At 44.8% G+C, this 27421-nt stretch overlaps 2 protein-coding genes and 2 long non-coding RNA genes across 5 annotated transcripts; 2 read left to right on the forward strand and 2 right to left on the reverse strand.

The window, feature by feature from the left end:
• The first annotated feature begins 4770 nt into the window (after positions 1-4770).
• On the forward strand, positions 4771-6015 carry LOC127307145 (26S proteasome regulatory subunit 6B homolog). Its single transcript, XM_051337879.2, has one exon. The coding sequence runs from the start codon at positions 4771-4773 to the stop codon at positions 6013-6015; it is 1245 nt and encodes a 414-aa protein (XP_051193839.1).
• A 2950-nt stretch (positions 6016-8965) lies between these two features.
• LOC127307210 (uncharacterized) lies at positions 8966-10484 on the forward strand. Its single transcript, XR_007855330.1, has 2 exons — positions 8966-9506; positions 10188-10484. It is a non-coding gene; the product is annotated as an uncharacterized lncRNA (long non-coding RNA).
• Positions 10485-10775: 291 nt separating this feature from the next.
• LOC127315702 (uncharacterized) lies at positions 10776-12779 on the reverse strand. 2 transcript variants are annotated; one of them, XR_007860161.2, is made up of 3 exons: positions 11964-12779; positions 11392-11679; positions 10776-11262 (listed from the first exon to the last, which is right to left on the reverse strand). It is a non-coding gene; the product is annotated as an uncharacterized lncRNA (long non-coding RNA). The 2 variants fall into 2 exon arrangements; XR_007860162.2 differs by lacking the exon at positions 10776-11262 and having other exon boundaries at positions 11447-11679; positions 11964-12041; positions 12276-12779.
• A 3339-nt stretch (positions 12780-16118) lies between these two features.
• Positions 16119-22939, reverse strand: LOC127315711 (NAD-capped RNA hydrolase DXO1). The gene is made up of 13 exons (XM_051346181.2): positions 22257-22939; positions 21033-21256; positions 20884-20949; positions 20653-20731; positions 20008-20087; positions 19901-19924; positions 19518-19639; positions 18484-18691; positions 18347-18400; positions 17980-18026; positions 17333-17417; positions 16812-16875; positions 16119-16682 (listed from the first exon to the last, which is right to left on the reverse strand). The coding sequence occupies exons 1-13, from the start codon at positions 22633-22635 to the stop codon at positions 16561-16563; spliced, it is 1554 nt and encodes a 517-aa protein (XP_051202141.1). The 5' UTR covers positions 22636-22939; the 3' UTR covers positions 16119-16560.
• Between the last annotated feature and the right edge of the window lie 4482 nt (positions 22940-27421).

The following is a 27421-nucleotide window of genomic DNA, read 5'->3' on the forward strand; positions in this document are numbered from 1 at the left end:
ATATGAGGGGGTGGCCGGCCAGCCCCTAGTGGGCCTCTCTACCTTGGTTTGGACAGGCCCAAACCAAACTGACTTAACTCAATAAAATCCCTAATTGACCCACATATGACCATAGATATAAAATACGATAAATAAGATAACTAGCTAGGTGGAGTCCTGAAATTGGGCTTCACCTCGGCCTTCATGCCCGTATCATCCTCCCCCACCCCTTCAAGAAGCGGTGTCCCCAACGCGTGAGGGTCTTCTGAAAAAGGTGACGTGATATGAACATCACACGTCCGCGCCCTCCTCAAGTCTTGCTTGCCTTCCACACCACATCCTCCCTCGCGGCTTGCTTGACTTGATATAGCACTTGGCGCCTCCTTTCTTCTCCACATGAACTTGGACTTCGGCGCCAATATCTTCTTCTTCTGAGGTCATGATGGAACCCTGTGTTGCTGAATATGAACTTTCTTTGTGCAACCCTGCAAACGAGTAATGCTCGGGCCACAAAGCTGTCGAACACGACCATCATTGCCTCTATGCATCCGCGGTGTCACGGAAAACTGGACTGCAGTACTCCGAGCACGGTAGTGTCGCTGCCCCTGTCTCCACTGACGCGCTCGCCTCCCACTCCTCCCACGCGCATCTGCGCCATATGCACTGAAACACTATCAGCACACACATCATCAATCTGTATACTGGCATCAACAAATACTGGAACTGTAGCACATGCTGCAATATCATCATCAACAATCGGATTAGCTTCATCCGGCTTGTCACCAACAAGAACTGTCTTGTCATCTACAGGCATGGCTGAAACATCACCAACATCAATGCTTGGAACATCATGCACCTCATGCTGCACTTTAGGCTTGTGCAACTTCTCCTTACGCACCACTAACTCCACATCGGACTTGATATGATCATCACCCATAGACTTCAAAGTCCGTTGTTTGCCACCATGCATAAAACAATATGTATTTGCTCTCCCAGCATGTGTCACATTACGATCATACTGCCAAGGACGCCCAAGTAGCAGTCCACACACCTCCAATGGAAACACATCGCACTCTATGTCATCAACATAATCATCAATTGTAAATGGCACACACACGTTGTGAGTAATCTTTAGCATACCACAACTATTCAACCACTCAAGATGCTTAGGTTCAGGAAGACGCCATGTAGACAACCCCAACGCTGCCACCATCGCTTTGCTTATGCCATTAGTACAGCTACCACCATCAATCATCAACTTGCAAGCCATGCCCTTAATAATGCACTGAGTCTGAAACAAACTCCACCACTGACCCTTGTCAACTATCTTGCAAGCATCATCTTGTACCTTCTTGAGTTGCATATTCAGCCCACTCAATGGTACATCCTCCTCAACAATCACAGTAGTGCCCATGGTATCAGAGCCAGGTTCCTTCTCCTCTAAAGATATCACCTCGCCCTTAGTGACTGTCTGTACTGGACCAACCTCCTGAATAGGAACTATGCTCTTGCGAACATCCTTTATTGCATGCACAACTCTAGGCGGCTCCTCTTGCCTCCATATATGGTAATACGAAACCATCACGAAGAAAAGTTTTGAAGTCCTCCCAAGTACCAGCAAAGTCTCCTCTCTCAACCGCATCACACCACCAATGGTCTAACTCCTCATCCACACGCCGGTGAGCAAGAACATATGCATCATACCGACTGAACTTCTCATTGTATATGCGACATCGATGGAAACCCATTTCCATGTTCTTTTCCCAATCTTCATGCTCCTCAACTATCGCCAAATGGTGTAGATACCAACCAAGCTTGGATGCATGACGTTGTATTCCCAGCCTAATGTCAAGATAATCATTGAAAACAACACTAGATTTCTTGTCACGCGAGCACAGTATGCCAACATCGCATTCTATCTCATCAACATACTCATCAATTGTAAATGGCACACGCACCTTATGAGCAATCTTCAGCATACCACAGCTATTCAACCACTCAAGACGTTTACGTTTAGGAAGACGCCATGTAGACAACCCCAATGCTGCCACCATCGGATCGAAACCTCTATGGTAGGATCACAAACCGTAGGATCTTAACTTTTAGAATCGTAAAATCTTAGATTCTACTTCGCGGAAAGGTTGAATCGTTCAACACAATTTGGATCGTAAAGTCGTAAAATCGTATAGTAGAAACATGATTCTGACAACTATGTCGGCCGCTTGAAGAACTTGTCTCGTGGTCGTTCTTCAAGCACCGGAAGGGCACCCTTTTCTCATGGCGGTGGCACACCATTAACGGCGTAGAAAGCCGCAGCGACACCGCCTGTCAGTATTGGTGCGCAAAAGGGAGAGCAGTGCAAACGGTTGACCGTGGCGTGTCCGTGGTGACTTATTTGTGGCCCCAATTTGTACTTTAAATGGTCTCCGTGGACGGGACGGCCAGTTTGCGTGGGGCTACTGGCCTGGGGATAGATCATTTTTTTGAAATTTAAACCACTATATTACGCAAACAGCAGGCCGTCTTATTAAAAACCTTCCAGCCCCCTTAGGTACCCTGGAAGAAAAAGAATGCGTCTGAAACATGCTGCCACCAATCAAATAATAGTTACATCGTTTATGAGTATAGGAAAAATAAAGCTAGGAGGCTCTATTAGCCAATTACAGGAATTCCTATCAGCAAAACAAGCTCTAGCTAATTCATGGACCACCTCATTTGCTGCTCTTGGACAATGTCTATACTTAATTTTATCAATGTGCGAGGCCAAATCGACACAGTCTGCAAATATAGCAGATTCTTCACCCCACCAAGCTTCATCACCATTGCATGCATTTACAGTCTTCAGAGAATCAGATTCCATGATCACATTGATTCCTCCATAATGATTAGCCAACGCAAGTCCTTCTCTCATAGCCAAAACTTCAGCAGTAGCAACCGATGATAGGTTTGGAAAGTATGTGCTCGAGGCCGCCAAGAATTTGCCCTATCCATCCCGAATGATTGCAGAAGTTGCACCAGCTCGATCATCACAGTGGAAGGAAGCATCCACGTTCACTTTAATTTTTCCGACCTCAGGTTTCTCCCATCGATGAGAACCTCTCGGCAAATTTGAAAGGGCTTTCGCTGCATTGGTAACAATGGATAGAATCGACATCTTACATTGAAAGATCGGTGGTACCTCCTCCCCATGCGTCCGGCGGTGACGGATCCACCATAGATACCAGCAAGATATACACCTATGAGCTCCTTAAACCCCATATTCATGAACCCTGGAACGGTGGAGTTCAGATCTCGAAGGAGATATTCAAGAATGGCCGAGCCAGACCGGTCAGACAACAAGGCTTCATCAATGCAATCGATCACGCCCAAGGAAATCCAGAGTTCCCACGCCGTATGACACTGGAACAGGAGATGAGCCGTATCTTCACGTCCCTGCATACATATGGGGCATTGTCCAGAAGTATCAACGTGACGATTCACCAGAATTGACCTAAGAGGGATAATACCATGTAAGACATACCAGATGAAAATTTTAATCTTGCCAGGCAGTTTTAGTGACCATAATGTTTTCCAGTCTGGGTTTAGTGCGGAATATCCAGGGGATAGATCCTAATATTATAGGCGCTGGCGCAAACGATCTTTTTGGTATGTCTAGGAAAGGATCAGGATTCAGCCAACCAACTGAGCACACGTACGTCCGTAAAGGTTTCCGTAAGTTCACAGTCCGTATGTCTAGGATTTCCGTGCCTCTACAGACCGATTTCGCCTTTCAGTATAGAACTCTTAATAGAACCAAATACGGATTCTGTCTGAAAAAGACTCAAAATACGGCGGAACAATATAGTCTTTTCTCGCCTAGGCTTATCCCCTCCCCTCCCTGTAGGCGATAAGAAGGCGACCCCGCTTCCTCGCTCCGCCGCCGGGCCAGGCCGGTGGTTCCCTCCCTCTCCGCCTGCCGCTCCGGCGGCGGGAGAGTGGGGGAACCCTGGTTCTGCGTCCTGGCCGTGTAGATAGTAGGTTTAGGTCCTCCGAGGGCGTCATCGGGTGGGGGATGGTGATGCCCGTGTGGAGTTTTGGTGCCAGCGCTCGATCTCCCTCCCGGCGTCGTCTTCGGCGGTGTCGGCGAGCGGCTGGACTTGGTCTCCCCCGGATCTTTCGATTCGGTGGGGTTGGGTGCTCGAGGCGCGGTCGGTGTGGCGAAGACGGCGACGGGCGCTGGGAGCTTTTGTCCTCTGTCCCCTTCTTCGTCGCGGCAAGGTGCGCTCCGTTCTTGCTGCGGGGGGACTGGAGGTCGTGCGGCGAGGTCCCGGCGGTCTCCGTTCGGGGCTGGTGTCGCCTGTACAGGAGCTGGTGCGGGGGAAGAGAAGGTCTGAGAGGGCGCTGGCCGGATTCGTTCATCGCCTTAGGTGCCGTCACGTGGTGGCGGACGGGCTCTGCGGCCGTCTTCATGCGAGGAAGCGTTCTCCGGCGAGGGTAAGGTGGTGGAGCGGCTTCTTCTTCCCCGGCGTGGTCGGCGGTTCTGCTGGTTGTTGCGTTTCTGCTTTGCGTATGTATGCTCTTGACTTTGTACTCTGTACGGTTTACTTTGTATTCCGTATTTGTTGAATGGAAACGCAGCTTTCAAAAAAAAAAAAAAAAAAGACTCAAATACGGAGTACAAGAATCATGAGGAGACCCCTCTTCCGTCTCGCCCGGATCGCGTTGCGTTATATTCCCACGCACGTCCGCTCGACGGACCCGAACACCAAACCCGAGCCCGCCTGCAAAGTGCAAAACTAGTAGCCCTCCGCAATGTCGGCCGCAGCAGTATCACACACCGCTCCCGCAGCTCTCCCGTCGGCGGCTCCGCCATGCTACCCCGCCACCTCTGGCCCTTCCTACGCCGCCGAGGACGACCTCTACGGTCTCCTCCAATCGCTCCAGCGTCGCATGGAGTTCGTCGCGATCCAGGAGGAGTACGTGAAGGACGAGCAGAAGCACCTGATGCGCGACCTGCTGCACGCGCAGGAAGAGATGAAGCTGGTCCAGGCCGCGCCCCTCGTGACCGGCCATTTCATGGAGATGGTGGACGGCAGCAACGGCATCGTGGGGTCGACCACCGGCAGGAGCTACTACGTGCCGATCCTCAGCACCATCGACCGCGAGCTGCTGGAGCCGTCGGCGTCGGTCGCCCTGCACCGCCACTCCAAAGCGCTCGTCGGCGTGCTGCCTCCCGAGGCGGACTACAGCGTCTCGCTGCTCGGGCCATCGGAGAAGCCTAGCGTCCTGTACACGGACATCGGGGGATGTGATATCCAGAAGCAAGAAATACGCGAGGCCGTCGAGCTGCCTCTGACACATCACGAGCTGTACAAGCAGATCGGTATTGATCCTCCCAGAGGGGTGCTGCTCTATGGTCCTCCAGGCACCGGCAAGACGATGCTTGCGAAAGCCGTGGCATGTCACACCAGCGCTGCTTTCATCAGGGTGGCTGGTTCAGAGTTTGTGCAAAAGTACTTGGGGGAGGGCCCGAGGATGGTTCGGGATGTGTTCCGCTTGGCTAGAGAGAATGCCCCTGCTATAATATTCATCGACGAGGTTGATGCCATAGCCACTGCTCGATTCGATGCTCAGACCGGTGCTGACCGAGAGGTTCAGCGTATTCTAATGGAGCTACTCAATCAGATGGACGGGTTTGACCAGACGGTGAATGTGAAGGTTATCATGGCCACCAACCGGGCAGACACTCTAGACCCTGCCCTGTTGCGTCCAGGAAGATTGGACAGGAAAATTGAGTTCCCTCTGCCAGACCGTAGGCAGAAGAGGCTTGTTTTCCAAGTCTGTACTGCTAAGATGAACTTGAGTGACGAGGTCGATTTGGAAGATTATGTCTCCAGGCCGGATAAAATCAGTGCTGCTGATATCTCCGCTATTTGCCAAGAAGCTGGCATGCATGCTGTCCGCAAAAATCGGTATGTTATCCTCCCCAAGGACTTCGAGAAGGGCTACCAAACCAACGTGAAGAAGCCTGAGACAGACTTTGACTTCTACAAATGAGTTAACGAGGTGCTAAACGGGATGATTTTCTCCTACTAGTGACCTGATCAACACTAGAGATCGATAGTTAATGTTCACTTCTACACTGAGGCTACCCTTACCTATTTCATCAGATTCAGTTATTTGTATTTCAGATGTGTTTCTAACTTTCTACTTCGATAAATAGAAGAGTTTGAATCTCAAACGCAATATCAACAGTGTTGTTATTATAACATATAAGCTAACATGGCTTGTCTCTATTTATTGTACGGAAAAAGTGTGGTGGCGCACGTGCGCAGAGCGCACGCGTATCTCCGCCCTCTGTTCTTTTCTAGGGATATGAGAGCTACAACCAGAGTGTGCAGACGTTTAGCAGTGTGTGCAGGAGAGTCTGCTAATTATCCCTAGGCTCAGACCCTGTAGCAAATAGGGATTGACTTGTACTCCTATCTTTGTTTGTCTCGCTCCGGGAACGTGTCCACCACCCAGGCACCCACCGCTCAGACAGAAGTGAATTCCCATCTGTGCAGAGCGTCAGAGCAGCACCTATTTTTCATTTCCCCTCTGTTTCTCTCTCCTATCCCCTCTCTTTCCTTGTGTGATAATATAGTGCTTGTACAAATTGCACAAAAGTTTGCATTATAGTGTCATTTCATCCGGCAGTGATTTTGTTTTCGAGGCATATGTACTAGCGATCATGTTGTAAATAAATGCATCTTCACAAACTACCGATCCTCTTTTACTCAAATTTATCTCTTCCAAGTTGCTAAGTTACAGAGATACCTGAACTTCCACTTCCGCCAGACAAAATGTTTTTTTTTGTCGTTACCGGTTGAAACTCCCATGTGATTGCTAATCAGTCTATTTATATATTTCTAATCGAGTCACGGGCGAACATGTACACATAAAGACAAAAAGTCAATACAAAGCTACGTGAGGAATCATAGCAGAGAAACAGTGACCTACCAGGCAACTTTTTTGCTGTTCCACCCATGATCAAAGAGCCTCGTTAGGCAGGCAGCCTGCTGACCTGCAAGGACGATCCACATCCCAAGAAAACCAAGCGACGGGTATACGTCTCAGACTACCCACAATGGGAGTATCATAGGTAGTATCATGCATTACATGCATGCAAAATGCTGATGTGACAGTGCAATTAAGGATGAGAGAGAGGGTACTAGTATCATACTCCCTCCATCCCATTGCTTAGGGCGTATAATTTTTTTGCAATTTACATCAAAGCATAAGGCGTGGGTGTAAAATTAGTGTAGTACTTCCCAACTTGCCCTTCCATACTTTACTCCTGCATGCATGTTTCGATTTAAAAATTGTGTGCATGCAACTTCAATTGGCTATACCAGCACGCGGCATTAATTTCAACCAAACGAAGGGACGTGGTGTAGGCAGTTAATTCTATTGTTTGTTCCTGCTAGGAGGGGCAAGAGAGATAAATAAGGAGGTATGTAGCAATTTATTAGGGGTACGTTTGGAAACAAATCATCGTGTATGAGCCTCCTTAATCGTCGTGCAAATGTTTTTACGCCCTGTTCTATGAGACGGAGGGAGTAGTTAGATACTGTATCATAGCACATACTACTAAAAAAATTAATGTCAAGTAAATCTTATACATATATTTGCATTGAGATTCTACAAAACAATTAATATATGGAGACTACGATACTAGTATATGATACCATGCATTGTGTAGATAGTAACATGTAGTAGTATCATACGCATGATACTTCTATATGATACTATGCATTGTGACTAGTCTCAGATACGGGTGCGCAAAGCGCACCTGCTCCAAAAAATCGCTCTCTTTATTGTACTAGTACTTTTGAAGTATTGTCGTTTGGATAATAATCATCATGAACAAAAGTAGACTTGTCGCAAAAGAAAAACAGGTGGCACGGAGAATTTTATTTCTCAATGAACCACATTGTATCATTAAACAAAGAGTTGTGGCAAAGGTCTAGAAGATAGAATGTTCAACTGACTAACTGCAAATTTTCTAATCTAAAGCTGCACTCCATGAACCTACCCAGCTAACCATGGGATGAAATTTCAATATTCAATATCATCGAAGAGGTAAGAAATTTATTTTCACTCATATGTGAAATTTTCTAATCTAAAGTCGCACTCCATGAACCTACCCAGCTAACTATGGGATGAAATTTCAATGTTCAAGAGGTAAGAAATTTATTCTTAGTCCACAATTCCACATTGCCAAAAACAAATGCTTAACCGGCTGGAAAAGACGATAGGTAGTCAGCGGCAAACCTAACATCTGGATTTCTTTATCGGACTTTGAGCTCTCATCGGAAGACTGAGAGCAAATCAGAGAAGCCAGTGTAAAAGGCAAGCACCGTGTCTCTTACCTCTTACTTATTGCCAGTACCAGTTTTCTCACCTTCGTGTTCGCACAAATCTAATTCCCTGCAGTTCCACAGATAGAGCAAATCAATGGCGGGCATAGTTGGTTCAGCCATCGCCGGCGAGGCAGTCCGAAGATTATCTTCAGTTCTCTCTGGAGAAGACGGTCGTGATCGCGAAACTACCGAGATCAAGGTGGAGCGACTAGAGATGGCCGTGCTCAAGCTCGAAACCGTCGTTACCATGTCTGAAGATTGGCAGATCACGCACGCCCCGCTGCTCCGTTGGAAGGCAAAGCTGAAGCGTGTGCTCAAGGAAGGCAAACGCATCTTACGCTCTAATCGAAGAAATACTGTGCGAGCCAACATGAGCAACTCCTTTCCACGACGCATGGCTCGAGTAGCTAAGCGGTTCATGCCTTTCAGCAGGGCTTCTTTTACGGTATCTTTTACCACAGCTAGAAACCAAAGAGGTATGATTTTACCAACGGTCATGATTAACCGATTAAGATTAGGCCCAATAATCCAACAAGAGATAGATAATGAAAAGAAAAATAAAACTTGTCGGCCCGGTCCAACAATTGGATGAAAGAGGGCTTGGCTGGGTCAGAAACTTCGCCGCCACATCGACACCCTGTCGCCATCGTGGTTCGAGGACGACCTCCGCCGCTGCCACCGGATCGGCCCGATCCTCCATCCATTGCCGGCGAGCGATGCCGCCAGCAGGTCGGCCCTTCCTGCATTGCGGGCAACCGCCATTGCCACCAGATCTAGCTGCCGAAGCAACGCAGCGCCCAAGAAATCCCCCACGCCGCCGCTCCAGCGAGCACGCGAACAAGCCGCCGCGTCCACATCCACAAGTCACCACGCCGCCCTCCATCTAGCCCACGGCCACCGCCTAACACGGCCGATCACGATGCCGCCGTCTACACCAGCGACTACGCCGCCTCCACGTCGCACGCGGCCACTGCCCACATGCTCGAGCGCTCCGCCGCCACCTCGACAACGTCCGTTGCCTCCTCCACACCGGAGGCTTCATCCGTGGACCGTGCGCGACGTCGCCGAACACCCTCTCCTACACAGAGCCGCCGTCGACGGCATGCCACACGACGGCCTGTTCGATTTGTGGTTTACTTCCAAGTGCGTTACTGAATGTAATGTTCATACTGATTCTAATTTCTTGGCAGATATGAGCATCCAATTAGATGACCCCTTATGCAGCAAGTGATCCAGGAAACCATTCATGTATGGAGATTGCTCGTGCAACATGATGCTCTGGCTCTGCTTTGAAATATTTACCCTAGTGACAAGCATCACTGAAATGAAAATTAATTATAATTATCACATTACGTTGCTTATGAAGCAGGCTGATGTTGGAGCAACTTATCAATGTCGGTGACACAGCTAGTACACATGAAAACAGCCATTGGTGTATACAGAGGATATGCCAGTCATCTCTTTTAGTTTGTGTTGCATTTGACTGAAGTGTTCCGTCACTTAATGCTACAAATCATTAATCAACCCAACCCAGGTATCCATTCTAATTACTCGGTAATTAGTAAGGCATTTAAAGTGAAAATTTGCAGTGTCTAGTATCTAAAAGTGAAGGAACTTCACTGAGATCTCTTTTAGGACCGTTTTCTAGTACTCCTCATAAAGGATCACATATGAGAATAAGATTTCAGTAATGATTGTGAAGAAACAAAGTTTATTGGGCATCATCTTATCTTGTTCTATGCCTTGTCCAAACTTGATTCGCTCTCATGTTTATATTAGTATTCTTAATGATCAAGTTTGTGTGTTTTATTTACTGGAAAATAGGTGAATCCAACAAGTGATTAGGTTCAATAAAGATGAAGCAAGCAATGTTGGTCCCCAGGCTCTAAATCTGAAGCTTCCTTTTGGTGAGATAGATGTGATGGAGGAGAACCTGGAGCAGATCAGGAGGAACCTGGGTCTTGAGCATGTCAAGGTTCTGATGAAAAGTCATTGTTGATGTCGTTGACGTGAAATGTGAGCCTAATTCTAAGATGTGATCGTATTGACGTGAAATGTGAACCTATTTCTAAGATGTGATCGTATTGACTTGAAATGTGAACTAATTCTAAGATGTGTCAATCACGGTTTTTTATGGAGGACCAAATTAGTTGCTGAAATTTGGTGTTTTCTCAAATCATCTACTCCTATTTCTCAGAATTTTATGTGTTATCGTCGGTACTAGTACTTCTCAAGGAGAGAAATAGTACCAATACAAAAGCTACTTCTACTTTTTCATTTGTATGATGCATGAAGAATAAATAAGAGAGTGCAAGTAACAGTTGCACGATCATGCGCGTCTTCAGGAGAACCACCATTGGTTCTAGGAATGTTAGATTTTTCTGAAGAATATTGTCCATGCTTCCTAAAATGAGTACTTGACACTGCAGTTTTCAGTACAAAGATTCTGTAATAGTAATAACTCATTATCTGATGGATTTATACTTCCATAGAAATATTTCAGTACTATCTGTCTAAAGAGTGGGAATTATTATTCGAGCGACATACACCTACAAGAATAGAACAATTAAGACAGCTTGGCTGGAAAAAAATTAAGACAACAACCCAGGGACCTAAAGCTATCCAACATGTCCTGTATGGGGTGTAATGTTGTCGCCCTGTATGGGGAGTATGACACTCCATTTTCCTTGGACGACCAGGGTCAGCTCAGATTCCTCCTCCGGGTACTGGACCTCACTGAGCTTGCATCGTTCAACCTATTGACAGACGAAAGTTGGGGAATGGACAACCCCACAATTTTCAGGATATCTAAGTCACCATTCATCACTGATCCAGTCATCTCGTCATGCTTCTGCAAAAGGACGTGCATCAGCTGGATTTGGATTCCGATTCTCTCCACCTGAAGAGTGACTTGAAGTTTAATTCCTTGTATAAAATGCATTGCATAAATTGGGCGGCACGGGCTAGCAAAATTGTCTGACTTCTACAAAAGAAATAAGTGATCAACACGAGATTGTGGCTTCTTTACCTGATGCTTCACAACACATAATTGTTCCATACTAATACTGAAACAAGAATGAAACTTAGCGTACAAAACAGTTCGCGGATTTCTTTAGCAATACAGAATGTCTCCACGGGAAATCCCTTACTGTTGAGAACTACAGTGAATACATTGTGCAGGTTTCCTGTGGAGTAATTTGCTTCGTCTTTCTCTGAAGAAATAACACAGTGATAATGGCTTGCCCTTTATAGCAATTTATTAAGCACCTTGCAGAAGATGCACCAGTTGTCCGATTATGTTTGCCTTGATCACAACCTAGAGACAAACAACAAATGTTTAGAAGGGTGGCCGCTCTACAAAGGAAAAACAACATAAGCATAAACATTACACTGGAGCACATGCTAATTTTTCTAGACGGCAGCTTTAGTATGCTGTCCAAGAGAAGCTGGCTTCTCAGAACAAGGATGGGATTGTGATATTTGTGCTGAGCAATACAGAATTTTCTTTTCTTTAGTATCAACATGCTAATTCCAGCATGCCTATTCCTTTTCTCAATACAGAATGCCAATATACAAATTCAATATACCAAGAGCACCAACGTGAGTCTAGTCCCCGTTACCAGCTGTGTTGTTTGAGATTGTCCAGAGGCAGGCAAGTGCTTGATGATCAATGACACACTGCGGCAAGGGATACATATTGAAGACAAATACGGATAGCATATAAGATCTCAAGTGACGTGAAAACACATATTTATACATCCAAGCAACAATCAATTAAAATGATAAAATACCAGTAGTATAAAAATCCAACCAAATACTGATTTTCAATGTAGACATACTGGTTTTAAATGTAGACAAAGTGTTGTCAGATCTGGTAGCTTTTACTCATACTGATTTTCAATGTAGACATACTGGTTTCAAATGTAGACAAGGTTGGCTGGGTGACGAATGATGACTTCTCGATGGAGGCCGCCGCCGCTGCAACCATCTGACGACGACGGTCTCGTACTTGTGCCCCTGTGCCCCGATGCGCGAGCTCGATGACGGCGCCACAGCTGTGCCTGCTGCGTCGCCACCATCCCTGGGGCCGCTCGCCTCGCCGAGGGCTCCGACAAGGGCTTGAAGCGAAGAATAGCAAAGCCCCCACCGGCGTGATGGGCATTACGCTGCCGCCCGTCGACCTATGCGGCCATCGACGGGCAGGCCCACCTGTCTCCTCCAACGTCGACGCCGCTAACGTATTGCTACACCGCCACCAAACAGCTCCGAGGCGTGAGGGGGAGACGAGCGGGCGGCGCAGTCATGCGGAACGCAGCGGCGGCGCGGCGGCGCGGCGGCCACGTGAGGGAGGCGACGGAGGCACAGGAATACGACACTTGTGGCTCTTTTTTTTCGGGCGAACAAGATCACAGAGGTAGAGAGTTATTGGACTGGAGATTTTGGGCCAAGGCCCATGTAAGCGAAATTTTGAAGCGGTGCCGATTTTTCTCATAGAGGTATGAATCATACCTGTCTCGTTTTTGACAGTGGTATGATTTGTTACGGACCATTGGATGCATAAAAATGGATGGCTATTATTTATTTAAGGGTACCACAAAACAACCCTTCAGCAGTGGAAGTACTCCTGATGATGATGATCTGACTCCACGGTGAAACGGTTCGAGAAAATTGCGGACGGAGCGGACGACTTCTTCCAATTCGTCAGGTGCGGTGGCGGCCGTCCAAGGATCATGATGTTCCTCCCAAGTTTCGCTCGGTCGCTGGCGGCTGGGGAAGCAACGGAATTGTCACTTAGGATGGAGGGCGGCACGGCGGTGATGCTCCTTCGGTCACGGTGGGTAAAAATCGGAGGAGGAGGAGGAGACGGCGGAACCCAGGCGGTGGCGTCCCTGTGGATGTCCTACGAGCACGACCTGGCGTGGGAGAGGAACTTCAAGGTGATAGCGGCGTTCCGTACGTCCATGGCCGCGGATGTCACGAGAGTCGCCGCCAACTGCGCCGTGCTCCTGCCGCCCCACTTCGGCTCTTTCTGTGCTGCGGCCATGCTGGAGCTCGTCGCCGGGATGGTCTCCCAAAGAGGAAACTCTCCCGCTGCATCGGCTATGTACGGGTCTTTCGTGCGCACCGTTCAAGACTGTGTCACGAGTCACGAGTCACGACGCCACACCTGACTCTGTCACTCAATGTGAAAGAGGAGGACGGATGAGGGCCAGAGGTGAACCCGGCCTGCTACATGCAGCAAATTAAGCTACGTGTTAGCATCAATTTTTTTTTTTTTTTTGAAAAGGAAGAGGCGCCAAGAGCGCCAATTTCATTCATTCAGCTCAAAGCATTGTACATCATGTATTACAAATTCTTGCCACTCTGAATCTTTAAAAATAGAGAGAATAGGGCAAGAAGGGGAAGCATGAGCTGAAGAAGAACATCTTAGGATAGGTGGACCTAGAAAATTTCTAAGCACCTTGTGAGCACAATTATGAGCAATTTTGTTAATGTCTCTTTTGATGTGGAACACCCGGGCCTGTAACCTGTTTGTAGAGTTGAGAATGTTAGCGAGAGTGTCCCTGGTATTCCAGTGTATATAATCAGAGTCTAACTTTCTGTCTGCAACTGCTTTAGCTAGGAGCTTGTTGTCTGTTAGCAACGTTGGCCTGTTGATCTTGAAGGCTTTCGAGAGTAGAGCTGCTAGCAACATTGACTTTGCTTCTGCTTGTAGAACCGAAGAGGTTAAGGAAGTAGAGGCTTGTACCATGACATTGTAGCTGCATTCATTGAGGTTGAACTGCATAAATACTCCTATTCCTGTTGCTTCGATCCCTGTAGTTCCAAGAGCCTTTTTGCTTTTCCATGCCGCGTCTGAGTATATACGCGCTCCTGGAACTTGCAAATCAGCAGTGAGCGTTTCTCCTTGCTCCAGTAGGCCCTGTTGTTTTGTCAATTGGATTGTCTGTGGCATCACCTGCAAAGTCACATCTGTAGGCTTGGGCAGCTCTATTTTATTTAGCAGAGCTTGCGCATTGATGTTAATTTGGTATGGCTCTACTTTTTTCCTGCCAAATAGACAATCATTTCTAGATTTCCAAATACACCACATAAAGGTTAGAATATTCTCCAGGGAAGCATGTGGATGTGGCATGCTGAGAATGTTGAGCAAAATTTGTGGCAAGGAGCGAGTATTTTGAATTATCATCTCAGTTCTAATATACCAAGGGGAGCTAAACCATGCAGCTTTTACGAAGTGACAAGTAAAAAAGAGATGGATATCATCTTCCTCTAAGCCACACCTGCAACAATACTTACTAATATGCTTTGAGTACTTCCCTGCACGAGCTCCTGTAGGAATAGCTTTGCGAAGAAAGCGCCATGCAAAAGCTTGTACTCTTGGCAGGATGCTTTTGGACTTCCAAACCTGATTCAAAAGATTAGTAGTGTCTAAAGAAACCTGTCTCGGCCGAGGCTCTCCAAGCTCATGCAATCTTTGTAAACATGCATAGAACGCACTTTTAGAATTACATTTGCCATTTGATGTTAGCTTCCAGCACAATAAGTCCTGATCTTGCGAGTGAATGATTGGAGTTTGCTTGATGGATTGTGCAATGGGTTGTTGGAAGAGAGAGTCAATTAGTTCATCATCCCAGGCTTGCTGATTTGGTAGCCAAAGATCCTTTACCTTAGCTGGGTATCTGTACGGAGGCTGTTGGATAATAAGATTGTCATAAACCCAGACATTTCCACCACGGAGATTGGAGTAGCGCCTTGGATGCAGAGAGTTCACCAGCTGTGGGACTCGTGGTTGCCGGAGGAAATCCTGATGGTCTGTGCCCACTCCTACGTCCGGAATTCGTCGTCCGGAGGCGGCGGTTTGCCTCTGGAGCTGGTTTGCACCGGTCTCCTCTTTACCTGCCCAAGAAGCTCTCCGAACAGCACGAGCACGTCGAGCTGCTGCCGGGAATGGCGGATGGGTTCGAGGCAGCGGGAGCATTAGACCGCGGAAGGCAATGGTGGTGCCCACGCAGCTCGACACGGCTGTCGATTGTACCGGTGTCTTCTCCGCCCAAATCGTGCAGTGGTGCAAGGAGAAGGTTCTGAATAGGCGTTGTAACACGGAGCTGCATAACAGGTGAACTTCGAGCAGGTGCCCAGACTGCACCGGGTCTTTAGCAGTTCACACAGTAGAAAGAACTGAGAGGGTTTTTTACACGGCAGTGATTACTATCAAGTTATCTCTATTGCCGTGCCTTTTATTTGCGCCCTAATGTTCACATGTGATGCTTTTTTTACAAGTATCATATTGTTTTGATGTAAATTGACAAAAGGATGTATCATTTCTGTTCATAAAATGAAATTAAATGGAATTCAAGATACTGATGTTAGTTTGACCAAGTGTATAGAGAAACACAGTTTCTCCATTCCAAAGTAGTTGTTGCAAGTATTTTCCAAAATAAGCAAAACTGCAAAACATGTACATCCATAGCTAGATTCTAGACCAAATCTGGCCAAAGAGGAGTTACCATTGTCTACAACAACATAATTTTATCAGATGCATCAGAAAATATATTTCAATGCCATATATGTTTGATGTCGTAAGTATGAGAACACCTACTGACGGGTCAAACATAAAAATATTTGACTTGGTGAAGAGGTAGAACTCCAATTAATCTCGAATGGAGTAGGTAACTTTTTTTCGAATGGAGTAGGTAATTGTTAAGCTTTCAATAAAACGAACAGCTTAATTCCTGCGAGAACATGGGACAATGACCAGGTTCCAAACATGCCTTTTCAAATCTATAACCTGAAGGTAACTCTTGCCGCTAGTTTACAGAACTCCAAAGGGTGCTCATGCAATGTCTATCTCTAAAATTAAATATCTTTGGTACAAAAGTTACATCGTTGGTGCCTTGTGGGATGAACCATTGCAATGGCAGCGTGTCAATGCATTTGCTAATTTATAACTTAGTACTGTTACAGGAGAAATACAATGCTTGATGGCTTCAAAATCTCTTCGGCAACTCGAAGAGCAAACCCTGACTGTAGCTGCGCCCATTGACCCACTATATATCATGGTGATGTCAGTTTCTGGTCAGCCTCTCTCATCCAGTATAGCTCAGCCATATATGACCGGACGCTGCTAACATAAGGTCCGTGAAACCGGATCTCTCTCGAAACATCAGTGCCAGAGCTTTGTTCACGAACTGATCTAGTGTGCTGCGCCAGAGAGCTCCTCCACATGCCGAGTTATTGTCTCGGGGCACGGAGACTGGGCGCGTAATAGTTCCAAACGTTGGAACGGGTGTGCAAATTGCAGAATATAGTCTTCATCTGTAAGAGATAGGAGAAACAATATCATGCATGCAAACAGAGTAATCGAGATCAGGAATGCCAACAGGTGCATAGTTTTTAGAGAAAGATGAAAACGCATCTAGTTAGAATGGCAAAGGAAATTCTTACTTTCTTTGACAGTACCATACAGCCAGCATAAAACCTCGTCAGCAAAGGCCAGGCAGACTCCACCCTGAAGTACAGATCGAATATATTATTCCAAGAAACGTATAATACACTGGGAAGTGCAAGAAAGTACCACTCTGTTCCACAATATAAGCCGTTCTAGCAAACTAAAATAGTTCGCTAAAAAGGGCTTATATTATGGAATGGAGGTAGTAACTGAAAACTACATATTCAAATTAAATGAATACTCCCATATGTTGCATAGCAAGAATTTGGAGGGGATAGTCATTAGTTATCCTATAAGTCAACTTAGAAAAAGGGAATACGGCATCAGAGAACTGTAAGTGTTAACCCCTTTACCTATTAGAGATTTGATATGACAACTCAATTATTTAAAATTTTCATAGGTTATGCTTTTCTAATTTTGAATACTCCACCTATTGTACTCAGGTACTCTGCACTCATGTTCTTCCTCAATTATCACGACTCCGCGAATAAACAACACAAACATTAATTTTGCGTACCTGCCAGTAGTTCTTTGCTTTCACTTTCTGTGTGATATCTTTAGTTCTTAATCTCTCAGTTCGTACAAGTACACCAGCATCATTCCTGCAAGAAAATAAGATAAGAGTGGAACTTAAGAACCAATATTGATCACCAAAAAACACATACATCTCAAACACCACCAAAGTAATTCAAGTGTACTCTTTTTCCTAATTGTATCGACCGTACGGTCAACATGAGAGGATTGGAATTTGAATGTCTTTCTGGTTGGACGCCTCATTAAGCAAAAACCTCTGGTTAGTTAGCACGCAATGTGTAGAAAAAAAAAGTTACGATGGATGACGACTGAAGCTCCGATGTACTATATGGGCATTCAAATCAAGAGTATGGGGCTGATAACCCAATGGAGAAATCAGGTAAGCATGGCAATTCAGAACATACATGGGAAACGAATGAAATCACAAAAAGATAGGTTTGCTTCTGTATCTAATTGACAGCATTACTGCAATAGTACAGCAATTATCGACAGTTCTACCACCATAATTCTTGCATATGAGTATGACAACCATAAAGACTTTATGAAATGCAAGACGGAGTGTTAAGGATTTAGTCTCTGAAACGAAGCTCGTCATGCTAACAAGGAAATGCTGTGATGATTGAAAATTACCTGAATCCAACGACAACATATGATACACCAGCAAGGAATGATTGAATCTGTAAAATTTAGCCAAGTGAAAAATTAATGCAAAGGTATGATTCCTGAAGAATCAAGATTAACACTACAAAGTTGGAAGTTGGCATGGCAGAGGGAATAATAACAAGATAGCCATGTAGTTAAGTTGTTAACATATATCCTCAGCCCCGCAATGAGCAAAATTCTCTCAATACTTAAGAAATCAAATAAAACGTAAGAAATTTAATGATCGAATTTCGCACTGCGAAAGAGAACAGAACAAGAAGTTTCAAATAATATCAATGAAATAACAAAATGCTGTCATGCAATAGCTACAAAAATAAGAGGCTAAAAAAATTACCCAGAACCTAAGTAACTTCTCTTTCTCATATTTCTCCACCGTATGGTACTCCAACTGTTACAAAGTTCAAAATGGTGACTAGATTGAATATGATTGGTACCAGATCAATGGAATTTCATGGAAAAAAAAATAACGACCTCTCTGCTTGTTTTCAACTCCACATAGAACCGCCTACCATCATCAGTTGCATCGCAGCAGTCCATCTCAGCACCCATGATAATGCGATGCGCGCCCAATTTCGTCTTTATTACAGAACAATACTCTACATTTGCATCAATACCTTTTCCCTCCTCATCAATAGAGTTCTCAGTAGCAAGATTTTCAAAAGAATATCCCCAAAAACATCTGAATATCAAATATGGCACCAGCAAGAAAAGGTACATCAAATCGATACTCATGTCAGATTCATCTGCTGTAAGCATGACAACTCTAAACATATGATTACAAATATCAAGGCACCATTTGATTTTGCAGGCAAATGACACATATATTTGCAGCCCTTCACACATTTCCAAGCTTCCCATAGAGACACATTTTAGGCAACTATATTTTATTACATGATACATCAGATCAAGAAAAATGCCAAAGAACTAAATCAGCTTTATGCAATTCAAACTGGAAAGAACCACTTGTGCTATCGCAATTTCAATAAGAACTCGAAGCATCAACATATTTAGCATTCTACATTTTGACCTTTTGCAACTCAACTTCAGAGAGTTATAAATCAGCACCATGAAACTCAAACTTTACAAGATACCCCTGTGCAAGTAGGATTACCATCACACAAGATCCTATAAGAACTAAACCATCAACATATTTAGCATACTAGATCTCAGACTATTTTTCTTTGTACTCCCTCCGGTCCAGAAAAAATGTCTGACATGACAATTTGTAAAAAAATCCTCAAGTTTTCTTGTTTCTTAACCCGCACTCCACTTTTTATTAGACAGACCACGTGCAGTAAATTAGCTCTGTGGCTTTGCCGGGAATGTACTCCACGTGCGGACGTACTGTGTGCTTCTTTTCCTGTTTTCAGAAGGACTTAAATGCAAAACGTGTTTGTAATAGGCTCCCGACACTTTTTTAGGATCGGAGGGAGTAACTCTTGTCGATAAGCAGAGAGAGGGAGAGAGAGAGAGAGCGGGGGGGGGGGGGGAGAGAGAGAGTCAACCTCCTGCGCTCAATCTCGCTTTGTGGTCTTTCAGGGAGCTTATGGACATCAAGGTACACAACACCATTTCTTTTGTGCACACCCATCTTCCATGGGTCTTTTAGGTAAGCTGTGGCCAATATCTGACGATTTTACAGATAGTCGCATAGAATCTGTCAGCATACAATCATAGTGAAGGAAATTACGAAAAAAATAGTTTTGTTATAGAGTCCTGCAAAATATAATATGTACGTATCTGTCAATCGATTAAGCTAGATACAAACCAAACAGTGGTAAGCTTGTAGGAGTAACTACCTGACTCGTCCACATGGACAAACATAAGCTACAACAAGGGAAAGGAAAAGATGTTATGGTTTAGATAATCTGCACTGGAAGGACCATACCTTGTTAAGGTTGTTGCGGTACGTCTGCAAGACAAGCATATGTGATCAGGAATTTGCAGCATAGAGTGCCAAAAGGACAAATATAAAGTTGCAACAATGAATTTTACCACAAAATGTATGTTCTGAAGAGGTAGGTTTGAATTTCTTATGCATGCAAGAAGATCGCCAAATCCTTGAGAACCCAAATCTGAAATTACCACATTAACCATGAATGAATGCTCTCTGACAGAAACGGATTCAAAAGGAAAAGGAACGTCCAAATAATGGAATTATCATATCCCTGGATCCAATTGTTCAAAAAAGAAATTTCGGAGTTAACTTCAATAACTTCCTTTCCCATTATGTATCAGAAACAGCTAGTGTCTGAATTGTTGAAGATTTTCTTCCATGTCCTTTCTTATATAAAAAAATGTATAAACTATCCAGTCTTACGAAAGACACAACTGCAAAATATCAGCTAAAATATAGTATGAATTTATTCTACAGAAAAATTATATATGTAGATGGCTTAAGAAGTGGTCCATCTAAGGTTACTCAAGACCTGCATGAAACAAAAAATAGTTGCATTTACCATATACAATAGGGGAAACATGTCATGGCATCAAGCTGTTCTTGTATATGTGTTTAGGTCTATGACAACTGAAATAGAAGTTTGTAGGGAATAACCCAGATAATAAATTCTACATTAAACAGAGTTGATAGCAGTAACTAGAATATAGAAACAAAAAATTACTTCTCACAGAAAGAAGTACCTCTTTTCTCTGTAAATGTTTCAAAACCCTTATTGAGATCTTCACCGACATAGTCGCAGATATTACGTTTGAAAAGCCTCTACAAAATAAGAATGTTTAGTACAACAGCCAACGTTTAGGGCAAACTACATGTGTTCAGAAAGTAACTGTCCACACTTCATAGACAAACTTCCAAAATATAGATTCACTAAAAGGGAACTGAATTGACAATCAGCAACTCTGAGATCTTACCAAGCTGCGATCATCAAAATATACATCCCCACCATCAACACGGCTGTAGCATGCGAACTCACATGGCTGCATGAGTTAACAAAGGATATAGCTCTATAGGGAACAAAAACAACTAAGGAAAATCAAAAGAACATGGTAATATTGTGCACCTCCTGAAAAGCAACAGCTTTCCTAGATAGAGTTTCTTCACTCTTATTAAGTTTCATTTCTGAAACAAAACCTTCAACGTTACGCCCATTTCCATATGAAAACCTCCCACCGTGGCCAAAATTATTCCGTCCTCCTGGATGGCCTCCTGGTCTTGGAAGAAGAGGTGGGCCCCTGCCACCTCGTCCGCCCCGAGAAAAATTGGTGTTCCGTATTTGGGGCAGCACTATAAGGAAAGGAGCAAAATATAAGAGACTGATAATCCCTATCTCCCAACCTAGATACACTCAACCTTTTCAAAGTACTATCCATGCCTCTAGAATATTGAGTATATATCTAGGCAAGGGAAACAACTCGGTCATCGCATTCTCTACCACAAAGCATATGAGCATTATATATCAGTAATAGAGTACACATAGGTTGGATGGGCGCAGACCCGCACGTTTTAGTAAGATACACACAAAGCATGGAAATACTGTTTCATTTTCATGTTATTATTTATATGATATAATTTTATTAAACCTTCATACCTCTAGTAGTCTAGTGGGGTTGTATTGTGAAAGATATAATGATCAAATCTATTTTTCAAACAGAAGCAGATTTTAGATTCAGTCTTCTTCATAGTTGTAATTTACAGTAGAAATAAGTTCTAATTTTAGCTATTTACAGAGTGTTGTTCTTTAATATACTTGCCTAGTTTAAACCAAAATAGGAAATGTAGATAGTGGAAAGTATATTTCCGACTAGCAGCTACCCAAATGAGCCAAAACCCCAACTGGTATATCGTTTGATGGCTCGTTTCAATGGTTTCGATTGGTGCTTTTGTAAATCAATGGTTTTGATTGGTGCTTTTGTAAATCAAAATCTCCCCTAACAAATTACAAAAGCAAGCAGCAACCAGAAGACGCGGGCATAGAATTCAATCATTTGCAACATTATGCTCGACTTAGCCTGATATACGCTGCTGAAAGTTGGAACAATGATTCAAACATAAGTCTGAAGCAATGAGAGTTCGCCGTGTACTTAAATCTAAAAAAACAAAACTCACTGCAGCTCCCAGAACCCCAGGAGCGGCCACTCCCAATAAACACCAGCCAATCAAAAATGTTGAGTAGGGTTACATTCCAATCTACTAACGAATTACGCTTTACCGAACACAGAGGTGGGTATTCCGCCCAAACGAATTTTAGCGAGCATTAGTTAGTAACGAGAGGCGAAGCGCGAACCTGGAACTAGGTAGTTGCTCCGGGCGGGGGTCTTGACGTAGTCCTCGTTGTCGGAGCCGAACAAATCTCTGGCCTCCTCTTCCTCCTCAAACTCGTCCCGGTACACGGCCGCCGCGTGCCTCGCGGGCAGCGAGTCGAACTCCGCGTCGTCGGCGCCCTCCTCGTCCCCGCCGCCGGCGGCGGCGCTGCTGCTGCGGCCGCTGGAGGCGCCGCTGGAGGAGGAGGAGGACGCGGCGGCGGAGGAGGAGGAGGAGGAGGACGGGGAGGAGGAGCCGGAGGAGGCGCCGCCGCCTCCCCCCTCGGCTTCGGCTTCGGCTTCGGCGCCGTCGCCGGCGTCGTACTCCTCGAAGACGTCGACGTCCTGCTCCGAGAAGTCCATCGCGGGCGGGGGCGGGGGCGGAGGGGCGGACCGGCGAGACGGAAGGTTCTCTGCTTCTTTTTTCTGGTCGGGGGGGTCGTAGTGGGAATCGACACGGCAAAGCCGCACTGGAATAGGGTTCACCACACCCGGCTAGGGCGGCGGTGGGGGCCGGAACAGTGCGATTTGCCCCTTCGACAGAACTTACCAAAGACCTTCGGCCCTGTCGAGAGAACTTTCCCAAAACGCTCTCATCGGCATCGTACGCTCTCGCCGTCGCCGATCCTCTCTTCCGGCGCCGTCGCCGGCTTGGTGCGTGGATAGGGCAGTCTGTATCGAATTAGGGTTGAGTTAACTGCGACTTACCACGGAGATGTTGGCCAATAAATTTCTCGAGGTAATTGCACAATTCATGCAAAACCTTGTGCACCTTGTGCATTTTCGTACAAAACCTTTTTCGGTGTACTCCTCCGGTACAAAACTTTGTCCATCAAGAGCAAAGTCATACTCCCTCTATCCCACCAAACATGTGTGAGATTTGTAAAATCTTGATGTAGTATATAGCTAGTAGTGTCTAGGTACACCTAAATTTAAAAAAAAAATCTCCGACATGTTTCATGGAACGGGGGAGTACAAAATTGTCGAACATAACACGCTTTCATGTGGGATAATTGACAGAAAACCCCTCCAATTTAAATCATTTCTCGCCACAACGTGCAAGGTAAAACTTAGTTGTGGCAGGTTGTCGCCCTCAACAGTTGGCCCCCATCAGTTCTCCCTGCAAAGAAATCCCCTCTCCCTCGACAACCCTAGCGACGAGGGAATCCTGGGAGCGGTGATGCATGGTGGATGCGGAGGAGTCGATCGAGAGCACTAGCAGGTCATCGCCCTCAACACCTGCTCGCCGAGGAGGGGTCGGTCTGTGGCCCCATTGAAAGCGCATGGAGCCCCCATGTGTGGTTTGGTAATTGATGACAATCTCTATGGACCAATGTTTGCATTGAGTTATATTTGTAGGAGTTGTCCATAGACAATGCTTGAACCACATGTTGGCTTCAAAGTTGCAATAAAAAGAAATTGATGAAGAATATCAAGTGTCAAGTATGTCTTGAAGATGAAGATGAAGTGAGCCCTCAAGTCTAACTTCAAGACATCAACATGATCAAGAATGAAGAAATGAAGTGCAAGTTCAAGATGATCCAACTCGAAGAGATCATATGCCTGAAGCTTTCCATCCATATGGTGTTCATGAATATGTGAAGATGCGCTGAAGAAGAAGCTTCCTCCTAGTGATGGGGGAGCAATTAGCAAGACTTCATCAAGCAAGCACAATTAAGAAAGAAGTTCCATCTTGTCGCAGTCAAGATCTTCATCATCTAACTCAAGTGGAATGCGCAAGGTTAAGATTTTCTCTTGTTAGGGTTTCTCTCTTACCGGTCTCGTGGTTTAGTTGGGAGAACGGTTTATAGGTTAGTTGTCGTACTATCAAGAGGTATCTCGAGTGAGTAACTCGATCGTATCATTTGAGGAGAGCTCAAACATTTGCATCCTTGCACCATATTTCTTGGTTGTTATTTGGATCATATCCATGTGATGTTTTAGAGCCCTGTGCTTATTCACATGACAAGCTCTAGTTCATGAAAAACAGATTCCGCATGAATCACTTGTTGCGTTTTCGATATTGGAGTTTTTCTCGATTCTCCGTGTTGAGAGGTCTCACTCTAAAAATCATAGAAAAATCTCCCCCACTTGTTTTCATATTTTAGGGTTTAGGGTTTAGGGTTTCCAAACTTGTTGAGAGGTCCTCTTTACAACAAAATTGGTTTCATTTCATTTGGAGTTTCCAAACTCAAGTTGTTGCAGTTTTGGTTTCAGCAGTTTTTGAGATTTCCAGTCCAGAGACTCCGGTGAAGTCTCTGGACCTCCCAAATCATTTGCTTGTTTCACTCACTCTCTATCTCTCTCTCTCCCCTAGACAGGAGACTCCGGTCCAAAGTTCCTGCAACAGTCATTTTTGTGTGGGGAGTATAAATAGTCTTCTTCTTCCCCAAAATCAGTTGCTTCTTCCACTCTCACTCTTTCTCTCTATCCTACTCCATTGTTGACCTTGAGAAGCTTTCTCTCTCTAATACCTCCATGATTCTTGCACCTATTTGAGGGAAAAGAGAGAGGAGATCTAGATCTACATCTTGACCAATCAAATCCCTCTCTTTGTGAGGGGAATCCACTAGATCTAGATCTTGCAGAAATTTGGTGTTCCTCCTCTTATTTGTTCTTCCTCTCCTATTCCCCCAAGAGCTTTTGTAGCTTTGTTGGAATTTGAGAGAGAATGATTTGAGCATCTGTGTGGTGTTCTTGCCATTGCATTTGGTGCATCGGTTTGAGTTCTCCACGGTGATTCGTGGAAGTGAAATTGAGAAGGTTCTTCCTCTTGGGTTCTTGGAACCCTAGATGGCTTAGTGGTCTTTGTGGGGTTCTTGGGGTCTCCAATTAAGTTATGGAGATTGCATCAAGTTTGTAGCTTTGTGGCTTAGTGGTGTTCTTGGGGTCTCCAATTAAGTTGTGGAGATTCCTCAAGTGCAAGACCTTTGTGGCGATATATTGGGAGCCTCCAATTAAGTTGTGGAGATAGGCCCAAGCTTTGTGCGGGTTTGGTGACCACCCTAAAGCTAGGTTCCATAGTGGATCGAGGACATCCCTTTTGCTGGGAATTCTCGAGGAGAATACGATGAGGCCTTCATGCCATTTGGAGTGAGTTGTCCTCCACACCGCTCCAACAGAGAGTACCACTCGCAAGAGTGTGAACTTCGGGATATATCGTTGTCTCCGCATCACCTCGGTTATTCCTATACCCGAGCTCTTTACTTATGCACTTTACTTTGTGATATCCTTCGTGCTTAAAGTTTTATATCTTTCTATCACATAGTTGCTTGTATTGCTTAGCATAAGTTGTTGGTGCACAAAGGTGAACTCTAGTTATATAGGTTTTGTGCTTCACAAATTAAACGCTAGTTTTATTCTGCATTTGTTAAGCCATATTCGTAAAAAAAATTAAACCGCATATTCACCCCCCCTAGGCAGCATCCATGTCCTTTCAATTGGTATCAGAACTCGGTCTCTCACTATAGGCGTTATCGCCTTGAGAGTAAGGATGTCGGCTAGAGATTTAGTGCATGATCACACTTTTATATTCGATGACACAAATTATGATGTTTGGAAAATTTGCATGCTTAGTCATTTTCGGGCCATTGACCCTCATGTGGAGCGAATTATAGATATAGGGTTTTCTCCTCCGATGGATTCCAAAAATCTATCTTTAGAGGATGAGAAAAATTTATATCTCAATGCTCAAGCTTCTAATGTGCTTGGTCATGCTTTGAGCAATGTAGAAATTTTTGTAATCTTGCCTTTCCGGAGAGCTCGTGATTTATGGACAAAGCTTCAAGAAAAATATGATGTGTCCAATATTATTGAGGATGATTGTATTCCATCCACTTCCGGTCGTGAAGAACTTTCATCCACTTCACCAAAGTGTTGCAAGACACAAGGAAAATCCAAGGTGAGTGGTGATGAACATTGCAATGTTGATAGTGTGATTATCTCTTGATGATCCTTCATCTCTATCTCATTGCAATGCTTCAATTTTTGACTTTAACACATTAGCACTATAAAAGATTTACATGCTTGTGTTGATAGTCCTTGCATATCATGTGTTAATTGCTTCTCTAAATTCCATGGTGATATGTTTGCTATTTCTTGTTACCATGATATAAATGCTTCTATTTCCTCTAGTTGTTTTGTGTCTACGAATGTAGAGGAAATATAAGAATCCATTGGCAATGACAAGATCTTGAATAAAGCTTCAGGTAGCTCTTCTTCTCCATCATCTCAAGTTTCTCATATATGCCTTATGGCTAAGGCCTTGATGTCTACGCACGCTTCTATTCAAGTAGACAGTGTTGGGCCTCCAAGAGCAGAGGTTTGTAGAACAACAGCAAGTTTCCCTTAAGTGAATCACCCAAGGTTTATCGAACTCAGGGAGGTAGAGGTCAAAGATATCCCTCTCAAGCAACCCTGCAATTAAGGTACTGTTATCACCAGAATTTGACCGAGTCAGAGGTGGGCCGCGATCAAGATGGGCTTGAAGAATATACATGGAAGAATACGCGAATCGGCCTTATATGCAAAGTTTGGGCTAGTTTGCCCGTGTATCTGTAATATAGTAGGATACGTGTCGATTAGATAGAGTTTGGCTCGTGCCCGGTTGGGATTATTCCCACGTTAGAAAGTCTACGGACTATAAATATGTATCTAGGGTTTATGAAATAAACAACAATCACGTTCACCACAAACCAATCTAGGCGCATCGCCAACTCCCTTGTCTCGAGGGTTTCTTCCGGGTAAGCATCATGCTGCCTAGATCGCATCTTGCGATCTAGGCAGCACACGTTCATCCGTTGTTCATGCGTTGCTCGTACTGAAGCCTTTTTGATGGCGAGCAACGTAGTTATCTTAGACGTGTTAGGGTTAGCATTGTTCCTCGTATCATATGCTGTCGTCGTGCAACCCTGAGACGTCTAGCCGCCCTTACGCCTATCTTAGGTGTAAGGGCGGCACCCCGCTTGATCATTATTTTAGTAGATACGATCCGTTATGGTTGCTCCTTGTTCTTCAAGGATTAGTTTAATATCTGCATAGTTAGGCCTTACAAACGGGTTGAAGGATCCAGTGGCGCGTAGGGTGTAGTTTGCTAGCCCTAGACAGGATGTTCCGGGGATCAACCTCGTGTTGGTTTTTAGGCCTTGTC

Source organism: Lolium perenne, chromosome 1 (assembly GCF_019359855.2).
Source record: "Lolium perenne isolate Kyuss_39 chromosome 1, Kyuss_2.0, whole genome shotgun sequence".
NCBI classification, from domain to species: Eukaryota; Viridiplantae; Streptophyta; class Magnoliopsida; order Poales; family Poaceae; genus Lolium; species Lolium perenne.

Coding starts and splice junctions, on each gene's coding strand:
- LOC127307145 (XM_051337879.2), top strand. CDS start 4,771: ATGTCGGCCGCAGCAGTATCACACACCGCTCCCGCAGCTCTCCCGTCG.
- LOC127315711 (XM_051346181.2), bottom strand. CDS start 22,635: ATGGACTTCTCGGAGCAGGACGTCGACGTCTTCGAGGAGTACGACGCC. Junction 20,088..20,652: donor AACATTTACAGAGAAAAGAG/GTACTTCTTTCT, acceptor TGGTAATTTCAG/ATTTGGGTTCTCAAGGATTT. Junction 17,418..17,979: donor TATGTTGTCGTTGGATTCAG/GTAATTTTCAAT, acceptor ATTTTCTTGCAG/GAATGATGCTGGTGTACTTG.